A 12779-nucleotide genomic window follows, 5' to 3' on the forward strand; every position below is an offset into this window, starting at 1 on the left:
CAGCATATTGAATATATGAATGTAGTAGCGAGTCTCCATTCAATATTTTCTTCGTTTGTTTTGACAAGACGCAATTAGTACACTTTGACTACCTACACTAGTTGTTGGGGCGCCACCCGGTGGCGTCGCCTGAGACGAAGTTGGGGCGGTGCTAGGTTGGGAAGTGCCCTTTCCAATTTCTTGTTTGTACCAAGGTGTGTTATTCCATCACACTTAAAATACATGCATATTTAGTATTGGTACGTGCAAGTATGTAAAACTTTAAGATATAGATGTGCAAAATCAACACGCTTAGAGAATGTATTCTTAAAGGTTACATGACATCCTCTGATAACTGGGAGATGGAGAAGCCATGCAGCTCAGTGATGCACACTCGATCGATCTGTCAAGGACGGTGGACGTCGAGGGCAACATGGCGGCCATGGATCTGGCCGGAGAAGCGCCTCACCTTTGGCCACCATGGAAGAACACCTCTTCATCCTAATTTGAACTCTTTCGTAAAACAAATCTCCTATTAGTTCAGACATTATGCAAAGTGCTCTAGAACAAAAACCAAAGCAACATTTTGTCCACAATATTTGGTATAAACTCTAAAGTGATCCAGTAACAAAGAATATGCTAATGGTGCACTAACAAAATCTCTTATACCATTTGGATATTACAAGGGCCCGAGCGGAAAGCAGGGGCAGCCACCCACTTGGCACTTCTGGGAGCTGTGATGTAAAACCACTCCCGTTGCCATAATCCGGACACCTCTGGAAAGGAACCCTTTGGCCATGGAGCTCCAGCGATCTTGCTTATTAATGCGCCTCCGCACGCTGCGTACTGCCCCTCGACCATCTTCGGCTTCACGTCGAAGGTCTTGAGCCATAGACCGAAGTGAGGGGTAATGCGGAGGAAGGCCTCACATACGACAATAAATGCCGAGATGTGGAGAAAGGAGTCGGGGCTAGATCGTGGAAATATAGCCCGTAATAGAACATCAAACCCCTAACGAAGGGATCCAGAGTGAGGCCTAGACCTCGGAGGAAGTGGGAGATGAACACGACGCTCTCGTCGGGTTCGGGAGTAGGGATGACCTGCCCTCGGGTGGGCAGCCTATGCGAAATTTCGGCGGTCAGGTATCTAGCCTCCCTCAACTTCTTGATATCCTCTTCCATAACGGAGGAGGGCATCCACCGGCCTTTGAAGGCTAGATCCGGACATGATTGAAGGTCCGAAGCACCTGACCTGGGCTTTGGGTGTTAGAACTCGAGGCGGGGGAAGGATTCAATTGAGCACGGGAGGGAAAAAGTAAAAGCCTTGTCCCTTTATAAAGAGGGTGAATATCAAGCGTCCTCTCTGTAGCCGTTTGGGACTTGCCTATAATCTAGGAGTCCTAGACACGGTTGGGTTACCCACGACCGTATTGATGAGAATCCCGTAATTAGGAGAACACGATCTCTGCTTTGACAAGACGTGTCAAGAAACCGCCTCGCGTTATGTGTGGAGCTGGTTAAAGAAAAACGATTCGAATAATCACCGAGCCATGGCATGATGTCATGTTGCCAAAACGTGTCAGCAGATTGAGATTTGTGGAAATATTATTCTCTCTACGATGGTATGTGGAACTTATTTTGTAGGTTCGGACACTATCCTTGTATTCAAATTCTTCTGTGATGTGTTCGGAGAAGGAACCCGCCTTGCAATGCCGAAGACAACACTGCGCGCCGGACTCATCGTCATTGAAGCCTGGTTCAGGGGCTACTGAGGGAGTCCTGGATTAGGGGGTCTCCGGACAGCCGGACTATATCCTTTGACCGGACTGTTGGACTATGAAGATACAAGATTGAAGACTTCGTCTCGTGTCCGGATGGGACTCTACTTGGCGTGGAAGGCAAGCTAGGCAATACGGATACGTATATCTCCTCCTTTCTAACCGACCTTGTGTAACCCTAACCCTTTCCGGTGTCTATATAAACCGGAGGGTTTTAGTCCGTAGGACAACATACAATCATACCATAGGCTAGCTTCTAGGGTTTAGCCTCTCTGATCTCGTGGTAGATCTACTCTTGTACTACCCATATCATCAATATTAATCAAGCAGGACGTAGGGTTTTACCTCCATCAAGAGGGCTCGAACCTGGGTAAAACATCATGTCCCCTGCCTCCTGTTACCATCCACCTTAGACGCATAGTTTGGGACCTCCTACCCGAGATCCGCCGGTTTTGACACCGACAGCGCACATGACAGCTCATCCCGGTAACCTTTCCTCCTCCACTCCCGTTCACACTCCCACTCGCATCACCGTAGGCAATGGTTCCTCTTTACCCATCACCCATGTCGGTAGCACTAGTTTTCCTTCTAGTTCCAAACCTATCACTATGTCTAACGTTCTTGTTTCACCTGACTTAGTCACTAGTTTAGTCTCTGTTCGTCGTCTTACTCGTGAGAATCCTCTTACTATTGAATTTGACGGTGTTGGTTTTTCTGTGAAGGACGCCCGTACCCGGATGGTGCTTCACCGATGTGATAGCCCTGACGAGCTTTATCCCGTGCACGCCAGCGCCTCCACTTCCACACCCGTCGCTCTCTCCGCCGGCGTCGACCTTTGGCATGCTTGCTTGGGCCACCCCAACCCCGCCGTTTTGCGTCAGATTCTTAGAAGTTTTTCTTTCTCATGTAATAAGCTCGATGAGCATACTTGTGAGGCTTGTCGTTTGGTCAAGCACGTGCGCCTTTCCTTTAGTACATCTACTTTAGTTTCCACTTCTCCGTTTCAGTTGATTCATAGTGATGTTTGGACATCTCCCATTGCGAGTAACACGGGCTATCTATACTATTTGGTGATTTTAGATGATTACTCTCATTATATGTGGACTTTTCCTCTTCGTCGTAAATCCGATGCTTTAGCCACACTCACCACCTTTTATTCCTACGTCACCACTCAGTTCGGTCGCCCCATACTTGCACTCCAAACTGATAATGGAAAAGAGTTTGATAACGTCGCTCTTCGCTCACTTCTCGCCTCTCACGGCACCACCTTCCGTCTGACTTGCCCCTACACTTCACAGAAGAACGGCCGCGCCGAGCGCATTCTCCGCACTCTTAATGACTGCGTTCGCACGTTGCTCTTTCACGCTAACGTGCCCGCTCGGTTCTGGCCCGATGCCCTCGCCACCGCCTCTCTCTTAGTCAACATTCGTCCGTGTCGTCCCCGGTGGAACTACGCCCCTCACCACCTTCTTTTCGGTACACCACCGTCCTATGATGGTCTTTGCATATTTGGGTGTCTCTGTTATTCCAGCACCGCATCCACCACGCCACACAAGCTTGCACCTCGCTCCGTCCCATGCATCTTCCTTGGCTACCCTCCCAACACCAAAGGTTACAGATGCTATGATCCTGTCACTCATCGTGTGTACACCTCGAGGCACGTGTACTTTGTCGAGACGGTGTTTCCTTTTTTCAGGTTCCTCCGGCCGCGGCTCCTTCGATGATATGGGTAGTACAAGATTGAAGGTCCGAAGCACCTGACCTGGGCTTTGGGTGTTAGAACTCGAGGCAGGGGAAGGATTCAATTGAGCACGGGAGGGAAAAAAGTAAAAGCCTTGTCCCTTTATAAAGAGGGTGAATATCATCGATGCGCCCCCTACCTGGCACGATGCGCGGCGGCACCCCCCGGCGGCCCTCCCGGCCCGGCGCCTTCTGCCGCCCCCTCCCGGGTTCTCGACTCCCTCACCCGAGGTTGAGTCCTACCGGGCCCCCGGGGCCCCGGCTCCCTCGCCCGAGGTCGAGCCCGCGGGCACCCCACCCGCCACCCCGGTTGGCGCCGCTACTCCTGCGACGGGCTCGACCTCAACCTCGCCCGTCGCCTCCTCCGCTGGCTGGCTCGACTGGCACCGTCGCGGCCTCTGACGCCGCGGCCCCCGCCGCCATGGGCACCCCCGTTGTGGCCGCGGCCCCCGCCGCCGCGGGCGCCCCTGTTGTGGCCGTGGCCCCCGTCGCCGTTGTGGCCCCTTCTGCCGCGGCACCCGCCGCCCTCGCCGGCCCGGTCACCCGTGCCCGTGCAGGAGTGCATCGGCCGAGCACGCGCTATTCCTCCGACGAGTATGCGTGCGCTGCCTCGACATCGACGCTATCACCCATCCCCACCTCCGCTCGTGCCGCCCTTCGGGATCCCCATTGGCTGGCTGCGATGCAGGAGGAGTTCGACGCCCTGCAAGCGCAATTGCACGTGGCAGCTTGTTCCGCGACCCCCTCGTGCCAAATCATCTCTGGCAAGTGGGTGTTTCGACACAAGACTCGCCCGGACGGTTCTCTCGAGCTCTACAAGGCTCGATGGGTGGTTCGTGGCTTTCGGCAACGCGCGGGCGTGGACTTCACCGACACCTTCGCCCCGGTTGTGAAACCGGGCACGATCCGCGCCGTCCTTCAGCTGGCCGTCTCACGCGCCTGGCCTGTGCATCAGTTGGACGTTTCCAACGCCTTCTTGCACGGTCATCTCGCCGAGCAGGTGTTCTGTGAGCAGCCTACTGGATTTCGTCGACGCCGAGCACCCCGACTTCGTGTGCTTGCTCTCCCGCTCTCTTTACGGGTTGAAGCAGGCGCCTCGGGCTTGGTACCAGCGTATCGCAGCCTTCCTGCAGTCTCTGGGCTTTCGTTCCACTCGCTCCGATGCCTCACTCTTTGTGTATCATCAGGGAGCTGACACTGCATATCTGCTGCTCTACGTCAACGACACCATCCTCACGGCGTCCACCCCCGATCTCCTTCAGCGGCCGACTGCTCGTCTTCGTGATGAGTTTGCCCTCAAGGACTTGGGGCCCCTGCACTACTTTCTCGGCATCGAGATGATCCGCCGGGCTGACGATTTCTTTCTGCATCAGCAGAAGTACGCCCACGAGCTCATTGAGCGTGCCGGTATGCTTAATTGCAAGCCGGCGCCTACCCCCGTCGACACGAAGGCGAAGGTCTCTGCTCTGGAGGGGTCTCTCGTGTCAGATGGAGCGTTTTATCGCTCTATCGTCGGTGCTTTACAGTACTTGACGTTGACTCGCCCTGACCTGCAGTACGCTGTTTAGCAGGTGTGCCTCCATATGCACGCCCCGCGTGACTCTCACTGGACTTTGGTGAAGCGTATTCTCCGTTACATACGCGGCACCATGTCCTTGGGACTCACCTTAATGGCCTCCGCCTCCACCGACCTCGTGGCCAACTCGGATGCTGACTGGGCCGGCTGCCCCGACACGCGACGCTCTACGTCAGGCTACTGCGTCTACCTTGGGCCCTCGTTGATCTCTTGGTCATCGAAGCGGCATCAACCACGCGCTCCAGTTTCACTCTACTGCATCTCGCTCTCTGTCTCATATATATACTGGTACGTATCTTATAAAGCATCTCTCTCGCTTCATTAGATCAACGTGAGTTCCTTAACCCTTGCTCTTGCTGGCTTCTTATGCAGCATACTTGGCAGCCACAAAACGCCCATCATTTTACGTAGCAATGATTTCAGTGAACACATTATCTTCGCTCATATAGAGAGATATTGGCCCTACGCGTCTCTCGCCTCAAGCAGAGAGTTAGACGTAACCTAAACAGTGTGTGGCACAGTGGCAGATGGAGACACCTGACGAGAAGCTCATGTGGATAGCGATCATGTGCATGGTCTCCAGGAGTTTGACTGTGTTTGCTGATGATGGTCTGTCATAGGAGCGTCTACTCGCTATGTCTCTGGGCGACTAATCCGGTCATGCTGGTGGTGGTACTTATCCTCTATCCGCCTGACCTCTCCGATAGAGAGAGTAGGAGCAGATAGCGATGATTAAGATTTCATTATCGTAGCGCGATGGCAGGAGTTTGCCCTTGCGAGTGCTTGCGGTGTTTCACAGGTGTGTCTGTAACAGACGTCGGAACAGCAACAGTTCGCATGCTCGTTGAGTCAAGGATTCGCTCTCTGATCTCCCGACTTCCGTAGGGAGATTTGCGTCGCAGAACGAGTGTTTGTTGTTAGCTGTGAGTCTCCCACGTGTCGCTTTATCTCGAAGATGCGGTGGGGGGGGTGGGGTCGAGTATGTACAGATTTTTGGAGTTTCACGTGTATTGGAGTGTGGCCGCACCTCCCAGTCTTAATCTAGGGGTAGAGTATGGTACGACATGGCACCTTCGCTTAGATATTGTTGATCTATTTCTAGATGCGATGATAGATAGATATATATATACGTATTAGATAGAGATAGATTTCGTTCTTTACCATGCTGAGCTCAGTTGAGACAGAGGTACTATAGTGCGATGTAGACCCTCAAAATCTTAATGAATAGGTAGATATCATCGTGCGGCGGGCTGTGCGACATGCGTTGCGACTAGACGAGCACGCGCGGCAGCAGTACTATAGTTAGCAACTACGTCGGAGTAGATCAGCACATCTTAGCAGTCTGGAGATAGTTCTATATCCTCAATTAACTCGAGATATACTGGTTGAGTCGAATCTGTCCTTCTCGAGTGATAGACGCATCCTGCAGCGCACAGTTCTTGTGAGTCTGTCTCTAAAGACACCCTGTGTAGCACCTCCTAATATCAGCTGTTTTTCCAGGAGAGATGCTGTATTTGTTCGAGTGTTACTTTCAGAGTGACCAGCAGAGGCGAGGGCTTCCGCTGGCTCGCGTGTGCTTCTCTCTACTGCACATAAGGCGTGCCTAAGAGTGATGCAGATCCTCTATTCCTGCTCGGCACAGAGGCAGAGTATAAGAAAGCAAAGGAAGGTAGAAACACTCGCTAGTAGATGAACAAAGGTCTCGATTCTTTTTGGTCACAGAGACCGGGAGGGTTACAGGGTGCATCATGTTTATCCGAGTTGTGGCAAGACTTCCTATCTACTCACGAGCTTGATAGGATATATTAGAGAGAGAGATATTATTGCTTCACGTGGAGGCACACATTCTCATCTAGGTAGTCCACTTCTAATCCTCTTTAGAGACAGGTATCGTTGTAGTCGAGAATATACTCTTGAAGCTGATCGGGAGCATGGCAGGGAACCGACGCACACTGCTACACTATGGTGACTTCTTGTGCATGCTCGACCTGGAGGTCGACGTTAGAAGCCATACGACACGCAGAGTCTGAGCAAGCAGCGGGACCAGGACACTCCGGTTTCTGATTAACCTGGGAATCTGAGGTAGTTGCAGAAGAACATATGAAAACAGCCTCACGAAAGGTGTTGGTTGATGGCACTCTCGCAACAGGAGTCCGCACTGTCGTTATCGATGCGGATCCCATAATAATAAGAGATGACATAGGGGATGTTCGTTTGTTACACATCCACTTCCGACAGACTTGTTAATTTGGAGAACGCATACAAACTCACTAGAACAGAACGAGGTCAATAGCGTGAGAGTCTTTTTCTCGTCTATGGGGCTGATGTGGCATTGCAGTGAGAGTTATATATACAAGGCTGCTTTATTTTGAGATGGTTAATCCGATGGACTTTTTTGCAGTACCGCGCATGTAACTAAATAAACTGAAGAATCGGATTAGACGTACGATCGAAGCTTGACCGATGGGTGTCGCTCTGACGCGTTTTGCATTATACCCAGATAGAGGTCAGTCGTTAGTCTTGTGTGCATCCCAACCATTCCATTTCGAGGTCTTGACAGACTCCCTGAGGTGTTTTGATCGCTCGGGTGTCAGTGTGGCAACTGTCCGCGAGGCTCGGCTGATCGCGGTAGTGGCCCGATTGTAGATAGGGACCTACAGAAGGCTGAGCACAGCCAGTGTCGCACCACGGGACGATGGACTTCGTCGTCGAACTGTGCTTCTTGTCCGCTCCAGAGCTACGAGGGTGTATTACTCTGTGTGCCGTTTTAAGGAAGATAAGTGCGCAACTTTATACTAAGTGTAGAATTAACTAATCGCAACGTTAATCTTGAGTTCGCACGACAATCTTGCCCGGGACGGGTGAGTCACAGGTTGACGTGTTACATCTCATAACTATCTCCGACCCTCGCCTTTGTGCCCTGGGTTGTGTGAGTTGAAGCCAAATGAGGGAGGATGTTCGCAGGGTCAGTGTGTGTGAACCAGCTAAGTCTCGGAGCACGGCCACGTCGCGTGATCGATAGGTCATAGTACTTGTCGAGTGCTGAGGTGTTAGATATAGCAAGGCGTGTCGTCCTTGTTGGCCGCGCTGGATGAGAGTTTGTGAATTGATAGTGCTCCTTCGCAGAAGGCTCGCCAAGATGGCATGTCATTGTAGATAAAAGAGTGCTTTGATAGTGAGAAACTTCACTCGCATGGCTGATAGGCTGGTCTGGCATAGCACAGACATTCAAGCGCGTGGACTATTCAGTAGGCACGGGTATTTCATGCCACGATGTGCCTCATCTACAACTGCTTCTCGCAAAGTTGGAAACACGAGATCCATACTCATAACACATAGATGGTGGTGGCCAAGGATCTCGGTTGCACATGGTTTTCGACTCATAGACTACCACTTCCCTTTATTCTTATGTGGTAACATTGAGATGTGAATGCTCATAGAGATGTCACGCACTAGAGCTACCAAGTCCAACGTACAATATTAGTCAGGGAGTATATTTCATATACTATAGTCCGACCACGTGTGTAGAGAGTGGTCTCTCATCCGATACTAGTGAGACCCAAAAGCTACTTCTTCTCTCGATGCATCAATATGATAGACACATTCAGTTGGGCCTCAATAATTAGTATTTTTTCGCCTTGGGTATACACGCGCCAACTCATCACAGAGTATAAAGACACCAGTACAAGAATGAAAATCTTTGCATATTTCCATCAAGTTGACCATTCATGCCTGTTGTCTTAGTGAGATTCGTTGCATAGAAGCTAGGTGGCACGATTGTGTATTAGTCGTGTAAGCGTTCGAGATCAAGAGGCAGTCACAGCGTATAGCAGGCTGGAGGTTTGTACTACAACCCTAGTGACTCATGCATTGAAAGGTCAAATGGGACGAGACAGAAAGGCCGAGGCAAGAGCGCTTGTATCTCGTCTACACGGGAGTGATTAATGGCGACGGGCAAGAACGTGACAGCGTTGCTCGGTAAGCCCAAGCTTGTCCGATGAAACCCATCAAGCTAAAGCAGCCATAGAGCGATTTTCGCTCTGTGTAGTGTTAATGTATTGCGCTGTTGTTTAGCTTGTTTCGATCTAAGGGAGCCGCAGCCTTCTTTACTGCTTTATCTCCAGTGATCTCCATGTCACTACAGAGACCTACGCTCACATTCACTACGTCTCTCGAACAGCCATTATGCGCATGCTGTTTTTAAACTCATCACACGCCTGATGGTATAAGACCATAGGCATTGCACCAAGTACCGGCCTATGTTCGGATGACGCTAAGATCGGACGGGATTAGCAACCGCGGACGGTATGCGACATCTGGCAGCAGACAGATAGCTATCCTAGTAAATCTAAGTAATGCACATGAGTTCATAGTAGAATAGACACATTGTAGATGGGCATCGATTGGATTGTGATGGCTCGAGAGACTAGCGATATCCTCTTTATTTCATTTGATTGACTATCCTCGCGTCTTTCAAGTTCAGCAGCTAGACATCAGACAAAGGATAAGAAAGAGATATAAGGATATATATGAGAGAAAGAATTATTCGCGAGGTTGATGGCAATAACACAATCTCAACTTTGTCGCCTTTAAGACGTAAGCAGCATCGGACAACATAATCCGTGCAGCAGCAATACGCATTACGGGTGGACCAGCACCCGGGCAATGTCCTGTGAACACTGTTTCAGCCAGGTGCATTTTTATAACTCACTCGCTCGAGGACAATACCAGAAACTCAAACATGAAGTAGAGTACTTGTGTGCATATATCATGACTGGTTATCGGGTAGCGGATATGTATGTAACCAGAGCCTTTCTTTTAGCGTAGTTGACTGGTCAGATTTTTTGTCAATACAACGAATTTCATTCAATAGTGGCTTCAAGATGATACAACCACACTGAGTGCAAACCTATCCTCTGCATAACCAGATACACACAACCCAATACATCCAAAAACATACACATGAAGTGTGACATGGTTTGACATAAGCGGATACTAAAAGCCCAGGGTGCAAACTAAACCGCAATCCATAGGTAAGACCTCTCTAGCTTGGTCGATGCCGCTATAAACAGCTCCATGTTATGTGGTCTCTACAAAACCGAGCATGTACTTAGCTCGTGTGTACAAACACGAATAACCTACAAACAGGATGAAAAGTTCTTTTTGGTAAAGTAAATATAATACATGTGAAGAATCTTTGGTAGCATAAGTATTATGTCTCCCGTTGTGCAAATATCATAAAAGTATCATGTACTACCCCCGTAAGCAAAAAAGGGATAATATATCCGTGCAACTAAGGATGTGAGAAAAGATTCTAGTATCGTAATGTGATATAATATTACAACATTTAAATGATAAATGTTAATAAGAAATAGATCCGAAACACGTCTTTGTATTTGGATTGTACAAGAAACCAAATGAGGTGAAGTATGATATTATGCTATAACATAATGCATTCGGGAGGTAATATCGTAAACTAGTATATGACGCATAATACCGGTCTATGATACTACCCATTGTAAGGAAAATACACACTCTTTATAGGTAAGAGTAAATAAAAATCCCCACACCTCGAGCCTGGGCCCTGGGTGCCCACGGCCCAACTCCGGCCCTGACGTTGCGGTGGCACACACGTGTACCCCGTGTCTTCGCCTGCCATGGCGCCACATGGTGAGGAGAGCATGGTGCATGAGATCATTTGTGAATACTCTCGCCATTCAAAACACATCCTTTTTGTCAGAAATCAAAATTTTGTTTACTCCAACTAGGTTCGGCTAAAGAATATTAACATCCAAAATACGGAATAGATAAAGTGTTAAAGATATATTCCACAATGCATCTAACAATAGTGATTTGCTATCCGTCGTTGTTTTTCTTTTTCTTTGGTAAACCTGGTCAGACGTTACAAAATTTGAACCAGGACAAAACTAATATACAACATATTTATAAAATAAATAGAGGAGTTGTAATTCTCGCCAGTTGTGGGGCATTTATAAACACAAGAGTTATTCGGGGAATCTCCTTTTTTGCAAAAAAAAAGGGAACAAATATATCATAAAAGGTTCATAAGAATTAGTAGAACAAATCTATTATAAAAGGTTCATAAGTTTACATGTGACGACTCTTTCATAGTCCAGTCCAGTTGGTAGAACTGCCCGCGGCCTGCAGAGCATTGTCACCATGCATATGGCGCGCCCACGACATGCCTGCCCAACAAGAGGTTACATATGCTCTGTTCCATCCATCCGGCCGGCCAATTTTCTACGAACCCTAATTAACTAATCAACCAGCGTTGGTTGACCCCTTCGTTTTATCACCTCGCAACAGCCAACATCACACGTCCACAAGCAGATTAAAAATGGCTTCCTTTACCACCTCGCTAATCACACTCCTCTCCCTCTCGTCTCGGCTCCCCCATATAATCCCAACCACGCCCCGTCCTTCTCATCTCATCAGAATCCAGAGTCCGCACGCGAGAACTCACACCGACGGACATGGGGAACTGCCAGGCGGCGGAAGCGGCGGCCGTGGTGATCCAGCACCCGGGCGACGGCAAGGTGGAGCGCCTCCACTGGCCAACCACCGCGGCGGACGTCATGCGCAGGAACCCCGGCCACTACGTCGCGCTCGTCCTCCTCCATCACGACTCTCGAGGAGTTGACCCCGACCCCGCCGTCCCCGGAGGAGGAGGAGGTGCCAGGATAACCAAGGTGAAGCTCCTCAAGCCCAGGGACACGCTCCACCTCGGCCAGGTCTACCGCCTCATCACCTCCCAAGGTTCGTGCCCTGCATCCGCCAACGGTTCTTGGATTGGATTCTTTTGCGTCCTGTCCGGTTCCCTCTCTTTCTTACATGGAGATGGAGATTAACCAATCGATCGACCGTGGCGCGTGCGTGCAGAGGTGACCAAGGCCGTGCAGACGAGGAGGCAGGAGAGGACGCGCGGTTGCGACGAGGCGATCGAGCAGGAGCGGCCGCGGCTGCACCGGCGACGGCAGCCGCCGAGGCCGAGAGGCGACAACGCGGCCACTACAGAACAGAGGCAGCCCGCCGACCATCAGCAACGGAAGCAGCTGGAGAAGGACCGGCACCACCGGAGCATGGCGGCCGCCCGCGGGGGAGGCAGAAGCCGGCACTGGCGCCCGGCGCTGCAGAGCATCACAGAGTCGTCGTCGTCGTCGTCGTCGAGCGGGCACGCCGACTGCGAGGATGTACCATCTAAATGAACCGGAAATGGTAGGAGGAGCTAGGAACGTGTACATTTCGCGAGAGGAGCGGCAAGGCGTCGTCGCCAGAGAGTTGCCCTTTCGTTGTAGCCATGGAACACTGCCCTGAACGTGCGTGAAAAACTGAAAATACGTCCACCGGCCTCTGTCCCGCCGTCTGAATCCGTTTTTTCTGGTGATGCGGCACCATGCGTTGCTCGTGCCGCCGTCGAATCGCCAAGCGTGCTGGCTAGTTGCTGTTGAGATCCAACGGTTTATCCAGGTCGCGCACCATCCGGCACCACGCGCTATTCCTGGTCACGCAGATGCCGAGTGTGTGCTCATTGTGTTACCTTACTGCGAGATTACAAGTTTTCAGTTTCAAGGATGGCAGTCCACATTGATGCAGAAATGTCATTGCATTGATGCAGGAGCAGGTCCGACACCGAACCCCGCGGTACACCACCATTCAACTTAAGTTTCAGTTTTCAGTTCAGACGAT

General features: G+C 50.5%; 1 protein-coding gene across 1 annotated transcript; it reads left to right on the forward strand.

Moving 5' to 3' along the window:
* The first annotated feature begins 11473 nt into the window (after positions 1-11473).
* On the forward strand, positions 11474-12436 carry LOC125555781. Its single transcript, XM_048718630.1, has 2 exons — positions 11474-11849; positions 11973-12436. The coding sequence occupies exons 1-2, from the start codon at positions 11567-11569 to the stop codon at positions 12296-12298; spliced, it is 609 nt and encodes a 202-aa protein (XP_048574587.1). The 5' UTR covers positions 11474-11566; the 3' UTR covers positions 12299-12436.
* The last annotated feature ends 343 nt before the right edge of the window (positions 12437-12779 follow it).

Source organism: Triticum urartu, chromosome 5 (genome assembly GCF_003073215.2).
Source record: "Triticum urartu cultivar G1812 chromosome 5, Tu2.1, whole genome shotgun sequence".
Classification (NCBI taxonomy): domain Eukaryota; kingdom Viridiplantae; phylum Streptophyta; class Magnoliopsida; order Poales; family Poaceae; genus Triticum; species Triticum urartu.